At 35.6% G+C, this 20,066-nt stretch overlaps 1 protein-coding gene across 2 annotated transcripts in view; it reads right to left on the bottom strand.

Annotated features, from left to right (window-relative positions):
- Positions 1-20,066, bottom strand: part of COL4A5 (collagen type IV alpha 5 chain) — a 226,166-nt gene that overhangs the window by 10,441 nt on the left and 195,659 nt on the right. Inside the window, exons 37-47 of one of the 2 annotated variants that reach the window (XM_065900585.1) lie at positions 18,832-18,958; positions 15,973-16,053; positions 15,226-15,324; positions 14,612-14,662; positions 13,124-13,309; positions 11,174-11,182; positions 7,081-7,089; positions 4,287-4,420; positions 1,538-1,610; positions 1,330-1,401; positions 381-509 (exon numbers count right to left, since the gene is read on the bottom strand). In XM_065900585.1, coding sequence (XP_065756657.1) covers positions 381-509; positions 1,330-1,401; positions 1,538-1,610; positions 4,287-4,420; positions 7,081-7,089; positions 11,174-11,182; positions 13,124-13,309; positions 14,612-14,662; positions 15,226-15,324; positions 15,973-16,053; positions 18,832-18,958 — 970 coding nt within the window. The remainder of the gene's footprint in view (positions 1-380; positions 510-1,329; positions 1,402-1,537; positions 1,611-4,286; positions 4,421-7,080; positions 7,090-11,173; positions 11,183-13,123; positions 13,310-14,611; positions 14,663-15,225; positions 15,325-15,972; positions 16,054-18,831; positions 18,959-20,066) is intronic. The other variant, XM_065900587.1, reaches the window with a different exon arrangement.

Raw genomic sequence — 20,066 nt, 5'->3', positions numbered from 1 at the left:
TTTAGTTTGAAAATCAGGAGGCCTCACAGTGGGGAACTGATAGCCCACCAAATCAGCCTTCTATCCTTCTTGTGGTTGGGATAGAGAAAGCACCATATCTTAAATGCATATTAATTTCATTACAGAGATTTTAACAACATTAACCTAATCATTCAAGTTAGGATAGCCAGAGGAGTTAAAAGAAATTGGACTGGGCCTAAAAGAAATTAGGGCATGAGAAATGAACACTTTCAAGGAGAAAAGGAAATGGAACCTAGTGGTCTGGTATTCTACTAGTTGCTGAGACTCCTATCGTCAGAGACAAACTCTAACAAGTGAAAGAAGAATGAGGGAAATGTTTTCAAATACATAAAGCTTAAAAAGATGATCTACAAAGGTACCTGGTAAACCTTGAGGTCCTGGTAGTCCTGGTAGACCTTTTAATCCAGGCTGGCCTGGAACCCCTGGCGGACCAGCATCTCCTTTGATTACAATACTCTGTCCTGAAGGACCAGGTAATCCAGGGGGGCCTAAGAGGCAAAGCACATGAAGTTGAAGGTAGGGAAGAGAAAGGTCGGAAAGAATGGATGCCAAAGTAACCTCAGATCAGAATAAGAATTGGTTTGAGAGAAACAAGTTACATGTATTAGAATTTGCTATGTCCAACAGAAATCTGTTTGGGAAAATTATCATTATCTCACCCAAAAGGCTGAAAAAATAAATAATTTTCTTAGGGTCCATGGACAAATTAGGCATATTGTCTCAATTTTCAAGCCTTGAATCATGACTCGGTTACAAGGAAGTCTAATCCACTGCAAATCTGTGAACACTGGTGTCAAGGTTAGACAATTCTATTTGTTGTAGAGTCCATTCTGATTCTAACATCATTTGCAGTTCTTGTTTGTTGTGCTTGTCAAGGGACCCACTGAACTAACTAGTAGAGGAATTTAGTAGATGCTCTGTTTCACAGTTTACAGGAAACCTCTTTAAGTCTCTCAGCAAAAAGAACTCTTTTCATATTAAAAATATACAAACATACTTATGTGACTTGCTCTTGTGATCTATTCAAGTGAATACGGGAAAGTTAGTATAAAGGTCAATAAAAATCTCATTGAAGCATTCTTGTTGGTCCTGCATCTACCTTAAACTTAAAAGGTCTGCTCCTGATATTACATTATTGAAATAGAGAGCTTGAGAAGATCAGTTAATAGAGGGAGAGTCCTGCCTATTTCCCCTCAGTTGTTGGGGACTGAGACTCTGAAAGTTTTGGTTGAAAGGCAGAATGCAAACTTTCAAATTCTTCAATGAGTTTAAGTATCAGGTATAACTAGCTCCAGAAATAACTCTTACCTGGGGGGCCAATAAGTCCTGGATCCCCCTCAGGGCCAGCTGAACCAGGTTCTCCACTGGGTCCTTTCATGCCTGCAAAGAAGGTACACACAATTGCACAGCAAAGCAACAGGGCCACAGCCTTTACCCAGCCAAATCAGAAAATGGGTGTCTTCTCCCAAAGTAGTTTAATGTAAAGAGGGAAACTTCCAAACACCCCTTCAAATACCTGGAAATCCTGGAACACCAGGGAGACCAGGATCTCCTTTCATTCCATTGAGACCTGGCCGGCCAGGATTACCCTGAATAAATAAAATCATTAATTTTAGAAAAAAGTTGGGAGGAGGGAAGGAAGTGAGGGCATAGGTGGTGATTTGTAGCACTGGCTCTAGAGTCAGACTTCCAGGATTCAAAACCCAATTCACCTCTTATTAGCTTATGTGACCTTGAGTTGTTTAACTTCTTTGATGCATCATTTTCTCACCTCTAACATACAGAAAATAATAGTATCTACTCCATGAAGTTGTTGTGAGGACTACATGAGATAATTCATATTAAGTACTTAGAAAAGTGATTGGCATATGATATATACTTAATAAATTTAGTTATTATTTTACTATCATTAACAAAGACACTTTTTTTTTTTTTGTGGTACGTGGGTCTCTCACTGTTGTGGCCTCTCCCATTGTGGAGCACAGGCTCCGGACGTGCAGGCTCAGTGGCCATGGCTCACGGGCCCAGCCGCTCCACGGCATGTGGGATCTTCCCAGACCGGGGCATGAACCCGTGTCCCCTGCATCGGCAGGCGGATTCTCAACCACTGCGCCACCAGGGAAGCCCGGCACTTCTTTTTTAGTGTAGCCCTGATGTGGTAAGTGTGTGAATTAGAATCTAAGAAATGATAAAGTCTGAAAGACTAAGCAAAAAAATATAGTGGGCTTATTAATTAATTGGGTTTGAGGACCAGGAAAACAATGGGAAGAAGAAGAGTTGAAAATAACTCTAGAATGGATCTAAAGGGAAAATAAGTGTGGAACGATGAAGCTCTTATTAGTAGTAATGAAAAAAGAGGCAAGGCTGGAACATCTTATGCCCAAACGTAAGAAAGAACTTTAAAACGGGGGGGCATGTCAGAAAGTCACAGGATCCAGCTTGAAGGAGCTCCCAAATCTAGGACAGGTTGAGCATCAAAATAAGTAATAATAGAATAAAAATTATGAATCATTGAAGAGAATGAGAATTTATGAGTCCATAATGATAACAAATAGACAGTAAATAGAAGAGAAGGGAGGCTCTTGCTTACAGTAGGGCTGAGTGGTATATGTGGAGGTAGTTGCCACTATCACAGTATTGAACAGTTGAGGCAAAAATCATAAATAGATATTATATCTAGGGAGAAATTTTGATGTGGAATAGTATATATATTTGCATTATCTTAATGTGTCTTCCTGTAGTTTTGCTTATTAGTTACAAGGGGAAGAATAGTAACCATGCAGTGGAGAAACGAGGTAACAACTTGATGGGAAGATCAAAATTAAGATAACTAATGAAGGGCAGATGAACACCATGGGCCTCCATATCTGAGAACACACAACTCATGGAGTATTCCAACTGGGGATGCATAACCTGAATCTAATTATGAAGAAACAGCAGAAAAAAGAAGAAACATTCTTTTTTTTTTTAAATGTGAACGGGCTACATTTCTTCAAAAATGTCAAGGTTATGAAAGAAAAAAATAGGTTTAGAAACTGTTTCAGATTGAGGGAGAATAAAGAGATATAACAGTTAAATGCAATGCATAGTTTGGTCTGGATCTTATTCTGGATGAGGAAAAATGCTATAAAGGATATTACTAAGTCAATTGATACAATTAGAACATGTGGGCAGAAATAAAAATGTTACATCGATGCTCAATTTCCTGAAGTTGAGAACTGTACTATGGTTATATAAAAGAATATATTTAATTTTAGGAAATATTACACACTGAAGTATTTAGTGATAAAGGGACATGGTAGATACAACTTATTCCCAAATATTTCAGAAAAAATACATAATTATACACACACACGCATACACACACAACACACATACAGAGAGCAAATGGGGCAAGACATTAACAATTGGTTCATCTGGGTAAATGTGGTTTTTCACCATTCTTGCAATTTTCCTATAAGTTTAACATTATTTCCAAACAAAAATTAGAAGGTGCAAATGTAAGAACTTGCATGAAAGAAAATGAACAGAACTCGACAATACCAGATTTATAAAATGTTGGTATCAGACAGTAGTCTTGAATGAGGCTTAGTGACATGTGAACTGGAAGGACATGGGAAATGAATGAGGTAGGAAGTGAGTAGAGAATGAATAAAGAGAAGATTAAAATTTCAAGTCTAGATGTCTAGAAGAATAGTGATAACAGGAAAAAATGGTTAGTTGTTGGAAAGCTTTAAGGACAATTTCTTTAGATATTTTTTTCTGCTATAAAGCAGCCACCAGAGTTAAAAGACTGAGTCCAGACTCTGTTGGCTGCAAAATCTAACAACAATCCTCCTGAATGAGGGAAGGAAGCTTTGAGGATCCATAAAGAAGTATGTGACTTTCTGGGTCACTCAGATGAAGGTGGAAAACACATGAACACAGACGTGGGGATATGCTATTATTCTCTTTTTACAGGTAAAGACAGAAACACAAAGTGTCTGTCTGCCTTCCTCACAGACACAAAGTAGAAGTGTACAGAGGAGCTGAAATCTGACCCTAACCCTATCTAATTTCAAAGTCTAAAATATCCCCACACTCACCATGATTACTTCTCTATGGAAGGACCACATGCAATGCTCTCATATATATATATATATATATATGGCGCTTAGTCAAGAGCTTTGACCAGTAAGTGCTAATTAAAAATAATGCAATTTGGAATTCTCATTTGGAATGCAAGCACCCACACCCCTTCCTCACCAAATACTCCCATTTCCTACCTGGAGTCCTGGTGGTCCTTGATCTCCTTTCAAACCAGACAAACCAGGTTGCCCAGGTTGGCCCGGGTTTCCTCTCTCTCCTTTAATGCCCCCAATTCCAGGGAGACCCCGGGGACCTTCTGGACCTGGTAGACCTTGATAATGCAAAACAAATAATCACATTTCAGTATAACATAAGAATAGCATCAAAGTCAGGCTTTTACATTATCCAAATACTATTAGTCATCTAAATACTATTAGTTTGCAGAATAAAATCCAGACTACATTAAATATATAGATCCATGCTGACTCTCTAATGTAAACTGGGCTGGGTTCTTTTTGTTATTAACACTGGTTTGCAGACTCTTTTAGTTTGTATTTTATTATATATTTAATCCAATAAGCTCATATCTAAAGGAAGGGCTTTGGACATTATAATAAAGATTGCTTCTATAATCCCTAAGTGTTTAAGTGAACCAAAAGAGACACCATAGGACACTGTTCTCAAATTGGAAATGCATCAGAATACCCAGGAGGGCTTGTTAAAATAGATTCCTGGGTCTAACCCCAGAGTTCTGAATTTTGTTAGGCTGGAGAGGGGCCCAAGAATTTGCATTCTAACAAATTCCCTGTAGATAAACTAGTGTCCTGTAGCTAAAGTTGCTGGTTCATGACCACACTTCGTAGGGCAATCAGGGATTCAAACCATTTGTCTCATTGTGATTAAAATAAAATTTCTTTACTTGTAAGTAGCTACTTTTATTCAGCTTGTATTACTATGTAATTAAGATAGTTATTTAAGCAAACTAATTGTTTAATTTCATTTTAGTGACATGCTTAATACATGGGAATATTTTAGTGTCAGAAAGTTATTGATTCAATATAGTACTTTTGAATTTATTTTAAATATGTTTTTGTATTATTTACAGTTCAAATATTTCTGAAGAGAAATAAAGGATTTGGCATATAACTTCTGAATAAATAATTTAAAAGGGGATTTGGTAAGCTCTTTCCTTATTCTGTGTTTTAAACTTTTCTTCCTAAATAAAGATATCAGGTCCATTAAGCAACCAAGAAGATCTGATAAATGGCCACATTTTTCTCACCAGGTGCGAAATAGCTGGTACTTGCCTGCAGTGTGCTAAGCAATAGCTGAGGTGGAGACTAAGTAGTCCTGCCTTAAGAAAATAATTACGAAGCCCCAAATAATGAACAGCAACTAGTGAGCACTTATACCTTCTCTCCTCCAGTAATCTTAGTTTTTCATTGGTTTCAACAAAAAAGGAAAATATGTAGGGATTATTTTTGAAGGAAATAACATAGGCATATGAATTTAGAATACTGAGTTAGTTCATGCTTACAATATGCACAAAAGGTCTCATTTTTTATCCTATCCTTTCCAATACTCTTATGACCCAGAATCAATGGCTACAGGCTAACAAGGCAGCATGCTACAGGGATTATGAATGCCGGACTCTGGAGCTAGAATGCTGGGTTGGAATCCCAGCTCCATTAATCTTTAGCTGTTTGACCCCAATAAGTTTATTAACCATCTTAGCCTCAATTTTCTCTTCTTTAAAATGGAAATAAGAATAGTACCTACCTTATCAGGTTGTTCCAAGAATTAAATAAGATCATATATATAAACACAGTGCCTGGCACATAGTAAGAATTATTTAAGAAGTCTTAAACAATTATTATTATTACCAGCATTATCTTCATTATTGGTAAAACTGAAGGTAAGAACATATCTTTAAAATATAAACCTGTTTTTAATCTTTCAGCTATATCTATGTGATTTCATAATATAACAGTGTTCTATCTGTCACATGAGAAAGAGGAAGCAGGTTCACAACACTACAACAATCATTTTATCTTTAAACAGTTTTAATCATATAGTCACCCTAGCCCAGCAACCAGACAGACACACTCAGAAATTCCCTTCCCAATCATAAAGAAAGGGTTGGGGTACTTTGAACTTAAACAAACAAATGAAAAACAACTTCTGAGTTCAAACCCCTTGATAGGGTTTTCTAAGAAAAATTGTTAGTCTCATCCATATGTATAATTTGGACTAGAAATCAGGTAGCAAATCAGGTCATTAAGAGAAAAGTAAACTATCTGTGAATCAGCCTAACAATGACTAGGGTAAGAGTAAGAGGAAGAAAAAAAGGAACATTTTACACCCTGCTTCCCCAGTTTGAAAAGTAAACAGAACATTGTTATCATTTGGAAAAAAAGCAGGCATATTTTGGGCATTGCTCTGTTTGCAATTAAAAGGAAATTTGGGGAAATTTACATGTTATTAATTCAGACCTGTTGTTCTAGAGTCTCTCAAATTTAAATTACTGATTTGCTAATGATACAAGATTTATTTTTAACAATACTCAGTAGTTACCCTCTTCCATTACTGAAAATAGCCATGAAAACACAGATCTGATCAATCTCAAGGAACAAAAATTCAAGAAAATAAAATCAATATACAGAGGTTACAAATGGGCCAGATGCTTGCCTGAATATCTTAATGCAGTCTTAAAAATAAGTGTATTTCCACTTAAAATTCAACATGTTTCTATGTATGAATTACCTATTATAAATAATCGAAACCACGAAGATCTAATGTCATTTCAAACTTGATTATAAACAAGTCACATTACCTTCACCAAAATGTTAAATACCAGAGCAGGTAGTATTTGAGGATAACAGCACTCTTCAATGACTTCTGAATTATAGCAAAAAAAGTGCATTTCTCTTGTCACACATACAAAGCATTAAAAAAAAAAAAAAAAAAGAATTGACCAGTGAAGAGTCTAACCTTGAAAACCTGGGAAGATCAGAGTTCACCAAAGCCCAAAGATCGATGTTAGCAGTATCAGACATCACACAGTACAAAATAAGATTATGAGTTAGAAGTGGTTCACATTATAGCACAAGTTAAACAATAATCCTCTTTGCCAGCATTTCTTATACCTACAGCGTAATCAGTATGCAAACAGGACCCTACAGGAGTATAGAGAGCCAAATATTTTAAAATAGAGCTTATTCTAGAAAATAAGCTGCTAATTTTCATTAATGCAAAAAATGCAAAACTCTACTGAAGACATGTTAACACTGCTACAGTGGCTTTCCAAAAGTTAGCACCTTCAAAACATTAAAGTTGGAAAGGTAGTGCCACTTCACTGATAGCCTTCTATTCCTCTGGGTAAAACTTTTGGGTAAAAGTTTATCTTGGCCTCTGCCATTCTTTAGTAAAAACATGAGGTGCAAATTTATTGGTGTGTGCAGGCTGCTCCAAGGAGCTACAGTTAAATTTAAAGGCCTTATTAGACAAATATACAAAGATCATAGGTGATCAAATAGAGAAATTAAAACACGAGTATACAATGGCCATTACCAACTGTACTTCTGTTTGTCTTCTTTGAAAATCATTCCATGAAGCCAGATAGTGATTTTTAAAAATAATCCATCAAGAGGCGTTCTTCTGTGCATTATTACTTGTAATAAGTTACTCAAAGACAAAAAGACAATATATGTTTGCTCACTATTGAGTTCGAATTTTCCAAAGATATGAAGACCATCAGTGAAGGGGCACTTCAAAGTATTTTGGCATGCAATATCCCACCCCAAACCACAGAAAATATCACATTTACTTTATATTATTCAATGCACATATTAAAATAGGCTATTAACTATTAAAAGAAGGATCATTAAATAAAAAGATAAAAAGCCTACAAACAGGACAACCCTTGGTTAATGTTAATTGACTATAAACACAATTCCCTTTTCTTACAAGTCTTGTTATGATTTATAAGCACTGAGGTTAGCAGAGAGAATAAATTGTGCTAGAGCACTGAATCCTAGGAATCAGAAGACCTAGGATCTATTCTTGGCTCTACTACTTATATCTGTGGGATTCTGGGTAATTCAATCTCTCTGAGCTTGTTTTCTCACCCACATAATGGGAATAGTGTTGTCTGCCCTAACCTCCTTCAGAGTTGTTTTAAAGATCAAATTCATTTAAAAAAATGTTGACCTGATATCTGCCATGTGAAAGATGCTACAGGGAACACAAAGATTAGCTAGACCCAAATTCTGCCTTCAAGGAGCTTATAATGAAAGTATGTTACATGATATAAATGGTGGTATGTCATATAAATATAAAACATTGCTATGACTACCTAGTGATAAAACTTTTAAAGCATTTGACAATTTGAAATTCAGGAGGCCAAAAATCAGTTTCTGTTTGTTTAAGTGGTTTCTAAATCACATACAGCAAACTGACTCAAGACAACACTTTGAGCAGAGTCTGGCAACACAATTAGCTAGATAAATTAGAATTCCTACCAAAGATAATTCAGAGTTTGAGTAAAGACATTTTATATATGTGTTTGATATAGAAGGACCAAAACAAGAACTCTTAGAAAAATATGTCATTGAACTATATGATATTTCAGTCTGAGTAAGTAACAAGGAAAACTTCAGATCATATCATAGCAAAACTTCTAAGACTTTAATTTCTAAAAGGTAACATTTTAATGAGCTATATGCCAAGTCAATTTTGTACATGAGGCTCTCAATCCATTATTTCTCAAATGATCTAACAAAGTTTAACTGAAAAACAAAATAAAACAAAAATCTCAAGTCTTGTATATACGTGGTAATAACTAAAGATAAGCTGATAAATTGACTGGTAAATTTTAAATCCAGTTTCCACTTAAGGTTGTAGTCTTCAACTGTTGCAAAGAAGAGAACGCTGCAGATACCAGATTCCAATAACTATGTAATTTAGAGTACATCTGGTAAATAAGTTGTCAAATCAGTTTTAAAGTAATGTGGCTACTTTCCTTTTTCTTCTTTGAATATATTCTAGTGCCTCAGAAGAAAACAATATTCTAGCTGACAGTAAAGTCTGGAAGTGATCAAGGCAGCAGACTTCTATGTAAGTCAGATAGGACAGGACTCAAAATTACTTCAAAGAATACCCTAGTCTTCTCTTTCTCTTGGCAATAGTTAAATATCATGTGTTTGTCTTAAACTTTTTGATGACATCCATTTAGGAAAAACACAAGAAGCAGTTAGTAGGGGTTGATGGAGCTTTTGAGTTAACAGAAAACAAGAAAGCGAAGTCAAGGCCCAGTCTGCTATCTATAAGAGTCTCCTAAAATGGCAGAAGCAGCTTTGCTCCATCACTTATCATACTTATAACTAGAATAAGAGGCCAGATCATAAGCATCAAGCTATATAACTGCCTTTGTGGAAAGATGATACATGTTACTAGTAGAACAGACACTTAACGGAGTACTGGAGAGCCCCAAGTCAGATTCCCAGCTATGCCAGTAACTAACAATATGACCTGGAGCAAGCTTATTAACCTCTTTGGGCCTTAGTTTCCTCATCTGTGACTAAACTTTAGACAGGTTTCTCTGAGCCCTCTTCTCAACTAGGCCTCACCCCTTGGGCCCCGGCCTTGGTCTGTTGAGTCCAGTTTTAGCAAGAATCCTGCTAAGTCAGTTTAGGGAGAGCCTCCCCACCCTTGATATCTGATCAAGTTCCTCATTCCTTATCCTGATGTGTAAGTCCTTGGACTTGCCTTTAGCGAGAACTCTAACAGGCCAGTTTAGCAAGAATCTGCTTACCCTTGATGTCTCCTTTTAGTAATTTTTCATCCACTGACTCCTTCACTCTGCTAGTGGACTATAAATCTCCATTTGACTTTGTTGTACTCAGAGCTGAGCTCAGCCTCTCTCTCCTATTACAATAGTCTCTCCCCTAATTCAATAGTCTTGAATAAAATCTGTCTTGCTATCATCAAGTGCCTTGTGAATACCTCTTTGACAAATGTAAAAATTAGGTCCTTCTAGATCGATAATCTATGGTTATATGAAATGATGGGTTTGTGGGGGAGTAATAAACCAGGGAATTGATTCACACAGAGATAGATGGCTTCCTAAAAAGAATCTTGAAAAATTATGAATTTTAAAATCATAAGAAGAGAAAATTTCCTGCCATTTCCAATAGCCAGAACTCAGGATTATACTTTTTCCCCTTTTAGTTCCTCCTTAGAAATTTGAAAAGGGCTATTTATCTTGAAAAATAATAAACACACTCAGATATTTGTGGTTCTTTTTACTCCTGATTAGGTGAACATCTTTTAATATGAATTAGCAGTTTTCTAATGGGCAGCTCTTGGTAACTTTTCTTGGGTGTGTACTTTTTATATGTACAGGATGAAAATAAGATTAAGAGGTTTCTAGTCTGTGCTGGTTGCACTGACGTTTTTATTTACTCTGTGCCTATTAGTCCATTTAAATAGCAGCAGAATTTAGAACTTTGTGACAAACCAAAATGTGAAGATGGGATGGTTTGAAAAATTACAAGAGGTATGGCTCGTCGAGAATTGCATATTTGCAGGATCTGATAATACATATTATTGTTTAAAAGGAATGTCTTTTTGAAGAATAGTTCAATTTCATTTACATTAACAGATACGAGGCAAAAATAGGAAATACACTCTAAAGGTAAACGTAAAATAGTATACAATATACTTTTGAGTACTAAAAATTTTCAACTAAAAATGACACAAATATATGAATTTTAAAATGATAAATCAGTTTTCCTAATTAGGTAGTTTTGAGTTATTCCAATAGACAGAAAAACTGGACTCTGCAAGTTCCTGACAACTTTCAGAGATAGATCAACATGTAAGAATTGAATTGGCATATATGCTCTTAAAATATATTCAAACACTTGAAAATATTAGGTACAGGTGTATATACACCTATATACACACATATACATACACTATATATGTGTATATAAATAATATACACATACATATATATATATATATAAATATAAGAAAAGTTTCATACTTCATGCAGATACTATTTTGGAGTTAAGGAGCTAACCTGTAGGACCTGGATAGGGATCAAAGTTCACCAAGGCCCAATGTCATCATTAACAAAAAGGAAAAATATCAAAATTGTTAGAAATATCAAGAAACTAAAGCATTACACTAACTTCTTTCAAGTTAAACTTTAATTCAATAAAAGAATACTCTGCAGCTCATATTCATGCATCTGTATATAAACCAAATTATCACCACTTCACATCAACACTAAAATAAAAACAGCACGTGTAACAAATTTTGAAAGACCAAAAATCATTTTTATAATAATTATTACTATGAGTGTAGACGACAACAATCAATTCTAAGAGCAATCGGGTTTAAAATTCCATTTTAATATGTAGTTTATGAACAAATCAAGGAGTCACAAATACTCATCAGATGTGTGTTCTTCTTCTGACTACTTTTGTTATTATTTCTTTTAGAAACAGTTATTATTATTATTATTATTTTTGCGGTACGCGGGCCTCTCACTGCTGCGGCCTCTCCCGTTGCAGAGCACAGGCTCCGGACGCACAGGCTCAGCGGCCATGGCTCACGGGCCCAGCCGCTCCGCGGCACGTGGGATCTTCCCGGACCGGGGCACGAACCCGTGTCCTCTGCATCGGCAGGCAGACTCTCAACCACTGCGCCACCAGGGAAGCCCGAAACAGTAATTTTTAAAGAACCTTTGTGACTAATGTCTTTATGTTGACATATTTCAGAGTAATGTTCAGCATTGAGCTCTATTACTAGTAAGAATAAGCAGCCACAGTGCTGATTAAAATATAAAAAAGGATAATAGTTTGGTTTATTTGAATTATTGCATGCATAACCAAGCAAGATATTTGTGTCAATTCTTTACATTACATGCAAGAGAATTAACATGGCTGAGGAGCTTTTCACTGCTTTTCTTCAGTAGTAAACCAAAGTAAAACTTTAAACAACACTCTCTATAAACAGTCAAATCAGATCAGATAAAATCTAGTTTTGAAAATGATCTTCTGAACAAAGTATGTGATCCCATTTAATTCATGTTTTTAGAGCACACTGTATTAAAACTGACTGCAATCTCTTCAGAGTTTATGGAAATTTTCACTTTTAAATACATTTTAAAAATGGGTCAGAGACCTTCAAAGGATAAAAAGGCAATTGCTTTGTTTTTTTAATCTTACATTTCTCTTATTTTGAAAAAATCAATGAGGGCCCAGTTTTCAATAATTAGAAATATAAAAATTGAATATCAAGTCTCAAGAATGTATTAATAATCTATCTCCAGTGATTGAGCTCAGCGACATTAATTCAGGATGAAAATGAGCGTTTCCAAACTTACTAAAATGAAATGACACAGCACAAACACAAAATGAAAAGTGAACATTGGATGCAAAACTGAGACTACTAGAGCAGTTAACACAAGACAAATGAGGTATAGACATGAAGCTGGTATGAAGAGATCACTATTCAATTTAATCATGCTGTGATGTTGAAGATAAATTTGATTGCCTAGCTCCTAGAGAAGATAAAATTTCTTTATTGTGCTTGGTGACATTTGCTGATCATATGACAGAACCATAACAACACTTTTGGTGTGGACCACAAGCATCTATTGGGTGATCACTAAAATGATTTCTGTGATGACATGCTGAGAAGCTCACATTAAAAATGCAGATGACATTTTGCTGCCAGGTTATCAGTATAGCTTTATGTTTAATAAAAAGATTAATAAATCCACTATTTCCTTTTTTCCTCCAAGTTGGTATGTTTTAGTTCAACTTTAAATGATGAAACGCATTACTGAAAAGAATTATTAGATGCCATGGAAATGGATGGAGCTATGAATAAAATAAGCTCTTTCTTTTTAAGAAGTTCTTTGGATTATAGATTCGAAAGTCCTAAAGACTGAATAACCTACCAGCAAAATGAAATAAAGGGACTAATAAATAGACCATTCCCCTACCACTCATGTACATACCTGGTCTCCCTGGAGGACCTTGGGGCCCAGGGTTGCCTTTAGGGCCTTCCAGAGCTGGACCTGGAGAACCAGGAGGGCCTGGGGGACCCTGCAGACCAGGGAAACCATGAAAGCCTGGTTCACCCTTTGGACCTGGAAGGCCAGGGTTTCCTGGAATGCCAGGTAATCCTCCATCACCCTTTTGACCTATGAAAGTGAAGTCATGTTAGAGAACACATTAAATGATACTGAATATCAGGCTTGTCTGTAAGACTAAAGCTGCTCCCACTTACTAGAACAAGTAATGGAATTTACTAAGGTCCTTTCTACCTCCTACCAAATCCCCAGCCCATCCAGAAAACCCATACTGTTATTTCTATGTATAGAAATATAGAAGCAATAATAACTTGCATCCTAAAAGATATCCTTTGCATTAGGACATAGAGCAATGATCACATGACCAGTAGTTATGAGAAAAAAGGAGAAAAAATAGAAAAGTATAAAATATCTGCAACAATAGGTTAGAGATAGCTGGAGGAAACTCCTAACACAAATGTTTTGAGACTAATTTTTGAGACCATTGGAAGATATGGATCTTCAACGGTTGCTGTGTGTCCCCGAAGACCATTCTATCCAAGATTTAGAAACACAATCTAGATGAACTGTTTTCAACACCTTTTCTACACCACCGACATGCTTGAGAGCAATAAAACAGCCGCACATTAGACTAATAATTTTTATGTTGGATTCATGAAAAAAATACAGGAATTTCTAAGAGATCTATGTGTGGTTTGAAAAAAGCCTCCATAGAATAGCCAATGGTCATTTCAGAACATAAACATACATATCTGTACACACATTCAGTCATTTAATTGACTACTTGGTGCTTACAATAATAGTAAGAACAAATGAGGGAAGGTAGATGTGTGTGCACACCTACCCATCCAAAATGCAAGATGTAAATTAAGATGGAGTTTTCAATAGACATTTTTATTATTGGTACATATTTCTACAGTTTTCTTATATTACCTTGGTTTTGGTTTCCATGGGGAGAAAAAAGTGTTTTTCTTCTGGCTAAAAGGGTTTTTAAAAACTTAGTGAAATCTACCTCTTCGTACAATTTTGCTTCCTTTTTTAAAAAATTTTAACATCTTTATTGGAGTATAATTGCCTTACAATGTTGTATTAGTTTCTGCTGTATAACAAAGTGAATCAGCTATATGTATACATATATCCCCATATCCCCTCCCTTTTGCGTCTCTCTCCCACCCTCCCTATCCCACCCCTAACACTATTTATGAGGTTAATGAAGAGATATCTATATGTAAATGTTCTTAATGGTGCATTTTTTATAGTACAACTCTTTATACTAAGTTGCTAATTAAGAAATGCTTTAAGATGTAACTCTAGCTTTGAGTTGTCTGGGGTTGTATGTGGAGATGAATAAGTAAGTGTACTGGAGAATATTATATTTTATGGACTGATTTAGCATGCTTCATTAAAGTTTACCAGAAAGTCCTGGAAGTCCAGGGGGTCCTGGGATTCCAAAGCCTGGTTGACCTGTTAGAGCATAAACCAAAAATTCTCAAATAGATAATAATAACTGAAACAAGGACAAACTATTTTTGGATCATTTAGGTTTTTCGTAAGTGCTGCAATGTATATTATATGAAACATGAAGACATTTCCAACATGGAACTACAATTCTAACATGAGAAAACCATATAAACTTATATTTTATTTGTGATGAGTGTTATCTTTAAAAACTCATGTCATATGAATATATGTGTGTATATATAAATGGAATAGAGATTGCATAGTGAAAGGAGGTCATCCAGAGTAGTTGACTTCTTGACGACAAGAAGTCGTCCAGGTAGCTTCTTGACATGAAAAATTGAACAAGAAAGGATATGGAGTTTTTCATAAGAGGGAGGCAACTTTATCGATAAATGTGAGGTAATATTCACAGGACGGAGTGGAAGAAGGTAATTAGGAAGGGGAAAGTATGTGGTAGCTTAGAGGGTAAGAAAGAAGATACAATTTCACTATGGGTAAAAAAGGGCAAAAGTTAAAGTAGACAAGGAAGAAATTAGAAAATTAAGGACAATAAAAAAATATAGCACCTGGTTCACCCTTCTGTCCAGCTGGTCCAGGAATACCATCTTGACCTGGTTTGCCTTTTTCACCTGGAGGCCCTGGTGGCCCAGGACGACCTCCACCACCTAAAGAACAGAGTACAGAAGTTTACACCTATCTTCCTAATTCCCTTTTCCGTACATATCCCCAATTCTTTCCATTTTGGCTTCAAATAGTTCTACCCAAAAGACACAAAGTGTCTCTGGGACACTCCTTTTAAATCATTAAATCTTGTGGAAAAGAAATACAGGATAATTTGAGAATAAGGAACTGCTTTATCATTCATTCAGTATTCAAAACATTTCACTTTCTCATTTTAATCTACCTTTAGAATATATAAGAAAGCAAGATGTGCATGTGTGGGGGGATGGAAGTGGGGTGAATTATAGGCCTTGTATGGGGCCAAAGGAAGTGATTTGCTTTAGAATTCAGTAAACAAAGAAAACTACACCTTGCCATTCTAAAATAATCAGAGTGTCTACCTACTATTATAGGATACTTGAAATAACTCTCCTTGGAAAAAGTGAGCCCCCAAAATAAGGTCCCATAATAATAATTTTAAGCAACTTTTATTAAGAATTGTTCACTTCGTATCTAACAGGTAGTATTAAGTGAATGATCACCATGTTTCTTTGTCTTGAAAATGTTCACAGCTCCCAGAAATGATTTGACTTTCCAAAAATGAATAAAGCCTTAGTTTAACAGAACAGCAAACCCTTATTTTTCATTCTTACCTACAGGACCAGGTTCTCCTGGAAGGCCAGGGTTCCCAGGAGGACCATTAATACCTTTTGGTCCAGGAAGGCCTGGGGTTCCTAGAGTAAAGAGCTCAATTTAATGATAAAAGAAAAACCACACTGCTTTGAGAGCTACAATTCAAATTTACAATTTAGAGTGTTAGCATAGAAACAGTGAAGAATAGAAAGAAAACCCAAAAAGATGCTGGTGTTTGCTTGATGATTTAAGAACAATTTTAAGTTTTAAATTGATTTATCCAGAGGTTGACATTATTTTATATTCATAATAAAAACAATTATCACATATTATACTGGTAGAATTAATTGGTAGGATTCCATTGTAGGGATATACCAAATTTTTAAGAATCCATTCATTTGTTGTTGGACATTTGGGTTGTTGTCAGGTTTTAGCTATCATGAATATCTATTCTATTTATGGAAACCTGGTCTACTTAGCTATTATGAGTAATGCTGCTATGAATAACTCTGTGCTGGTATTTTTGTAGACATAAGTCTTAATTTATCTTGGGTAAACACTTGGATAGGAGTGAAACTGCTGATTCACAGAATAGGTATATGTTGTGATTTATAAACAAACAAACAACAATATTTGGGAATTCCAGTCTCCAGATCCTTGTACAACATATCGTGATACCAGTTGTTTTAATAATAGCCATTCTAGTAGAAATGTAGTGCTAACTCATTGTGGTTTTAATTTGCATTTCTTTGATAGCTAACGATATTGATCACTTTTGCACGTGTTTATTGAACATCCGTGAATCTTCTTTTGTGAAATGTACGTTCCAAGTCTTTGGCATTTAGAAAAATGGATTGCATGTCTTGTTATTATTAAGTTGTAGAAGTTCTTTATATATCCCAGATATCAGTCATTTATGAGATACATGTTTTGCAAGTATCTTCTCCTAGTCTATAGCTTCCCTATTCATTTTCTTAATGGTGTCTTTCGATGAACAGAAGAAAAGAAGAACTCAGTTTCTTTAAAATAAAAAAAGAGTGTGGAGCAATTGGACATCTGTATGAAAAAAAATGAACCTTGACCCCAATCACACCATAAAACTATTCTTCGAGACAGACCATAAACCTAAATATAAAACCTTAAACCTTAAACATTGAAAGTTACAGAAAAAATTAGAATATTTCCATAAACCTGAGTAGGCAAATATTTCTTTAATAGGACACAAAAGCACGAACCATGAAAGAAGAGTAAGAAAGGACTTTATTAACATCGCATGACAGCATTAAGAGAGTGAAAGGCAAATTTGAGACAGAAAGAATCTATTTGTAATACATATCCAGAATATATAAAGAACTGCTCTGAATAATAAGAAAAAAGGCAAACAACTCATTAAATAAGAGCAAAAAAACCTGGAGCAGGCACTTCATAAAGATGGCAAATGGCCAATAAGTATATGAAAAGGTGTTTAACATTGTCATTCATTAGGAAAAGGTAAATTAAAACTTCATTGAAATACCTCTATATAACCACAAGAATTGCTAAAATTAAAAAGACTGACAATATCAAGTGAGGTGAGGATACAGGCAACTGGACATTTCACAACACAAAGTACTAACTACTATATGATTATGGCAAGCCACCAGGAGCCACCCATGGACATTCATACATTGCAGGTGGGACTGTAATGTATAAAATCACTTTGGAAAACTGGCACCATCTACTAAAGTTAAATGTACACCTACCCTCTGATTCAGTAATTCTACCACTAAGTTTTTGTGTGAGAGAAATGAGTACACGTGTCCCGCAAAAGACGTGTCAAAGAATGTTAATAGCATCTTTTTCCTTAATAGTCCCAAACTGGAAACAACCCAAAAGTCCATCAAGAAGAGAATGGGTAATTGATTATGGTTTATTTCTTCAATGGAATATTATGGAGCAATGATTTAAAAAAGCACAAAAACTGCTGACTGGCAACAAGATAAATGAATCTTACATTCACAGTGATGAGTGAAAGAAGCTAGACACAAAGATATATACTATATCATTCCATTTATGTGAATTTCAAAAACAGGTAAAATTAACTGGTGGTGATAGAAGTCATAGTAGGGGTTACCTGGGGAAGGGGGGTATCACTGTGAAGGGGCATAGGTAAACTTCACGGGGTAAGGGAACTGTTTTATACCTTGATGTGTGTGGTGGGTACATGGATATATATATATATATATATATATATATATATATATATATATATATATATAATGTAAAAACTCATTTATTGTCTTGTACATTTTACTGTATGCTATACTTTAATAAAAAGGTGAAGGAAAAGATAACCAAAGGCCCAATGCATCCATGCCACCGTGCAATCCAAAAAACAAACAAACAAACAAAAATACAAGCGTAAACAGAGCAGGTACTATAACAATTGAGTCCAGATCACCTACTTGACTACAGTGCTTAAGTCCCTTTGCTTGCATGTCTCAGTCCTTATCATTTGAATGAACTGCATGATTGTTCTACCAACAGCTACCCACCCGTGCCTGAGTACAACATTCTAAGGGAATCAACAGCAGGCTAGGGCTTAGCAGTGTACATTATCACCTAGCAAACTAGTAAGGCCTCTTAGTTGACTTGTGGCTAGCAGTCAAAGACTCAAAAGTGCTCTCTGCCCACAGGATATTGTCCTGATGAGTTGGTAATGCCCATTTTCATTTTATACGGAAAGAAATTTGGGCAAAAATGTTAAAGAGCTAGTTCGAGGTTGCTTTGCTGGTCCATTGCTAATTGAGAAATAGAACAGAAGTCTGTCAATTAAGAAGTTGCTTTGTGACATGGGTTAGAGTAGATAAGAAGGAAGCATTTAAGAAAAGTAATATTACCAGGGAATCCAGGAAGGCCTGGTTGTCCTTTTGCTCCAGGGGTCCCCGGTAATCCAGGCAAACCAGTATCTCCCATAGCACCTTTGATACCAGGGTTCCCTGGGTATCCCGGCAGACCAGGTTCACCCTAAAAACATGAATAGAAAGATAAAACTGAAGTCTCTACATGACTTAGATTTTATAACAACATAAAATTATTCATAGAGCTTTTACTGTATGTCAGGCACTCTGCTAAGTGCTTTACATAAATTGCTTCATTTAATTATCACAACAGCCCTTTGGGTTAGGCTTTATCATCTCCATTTATAAATGAGAAAACTGAATCTTGGAGAACTCAAGTGCCTAAGGTCTCTGGTAAGTAGCAGAACTGGGATTTGAACCAAGATCTGTCAGACTCCAGAGCTCATGCTATTCCCATGATATGTAGATGCATTATTCTCATTAATCCTAACTCTGTAAGAAAGATACTATTATTATCCCCATTTGATGGTAATGCAGCTAATAAGTGGTAGAATCTGAGTTTGGGTCCAGGCAGTTTGATTTCGGAACCTCTGATCATCATCCCTAGTATACTACAATGAAATTCATGGCTTACAATAAGCATGTCAAACAATAATTACAGTAGGTTCTACTGTAAAAGGGAAATTTCATCTTAACATGAAGAAGTCTATCAGTTCTTCAGTGGACATCTCAAATCCCATTTCCTCCATGAAGACTTCCAGGACAGAAAGCCTACCCTAAAAATTTAGGGTAGGTTCTTATTCCATTATGTTTATAATGCGTTCACATATGCATGTCTTGACTCTTCAATTACACTGAAAACTTCTGTGGGGTCAGAGATAATTCATATATAACCACTTTTGCTCAACGAACATTTGCATTGTTTTCTTCTAATAAAGGCTTAGAAGAATTCATACCCACTTTCACGATTAAAACAAGTTTTTCCCAACAACAATGAGAATATATGTCATAACACTAAATCTACCACAGTGTTCACTGCTCTGCTCATGAGGACCATGACCTGTCCAACAAAGTGCTCAACATTACCTGCTGAATACTTTCTTTTTCATTTAGTGCTTATGCTTGTCTAGGTGAGTAAGATCATATATTTGTGACTCAAGTGTTTCCGCACTATGGTAAAAGCTTTTTAAACTAATGACTTTTCTCCTTACTTCCCTTTCTTAAAAAACAATTAACAATCTTGGGCTTGGAATATATGTATTTCTGTCTGAACC

This window comes from Phocoena phocoena, chromosome X (genome assembly GCF_963924675.1).
Source record: "Phocoena phocoena chromosome X, mPhoPho1.1, whole genome shotgun sequence".
NCBI classification, from domain to species: Eukaryota; Metazoa; Chordata; class Mammalia; order Artiodactyla; family Phocoenidae; genus Phocoena; species Phocoena phocoena.
Note: the sequence above shows the minus strand (reverse complement) of the source record. Positions and strands in the feature narration are given on the sequence as shown.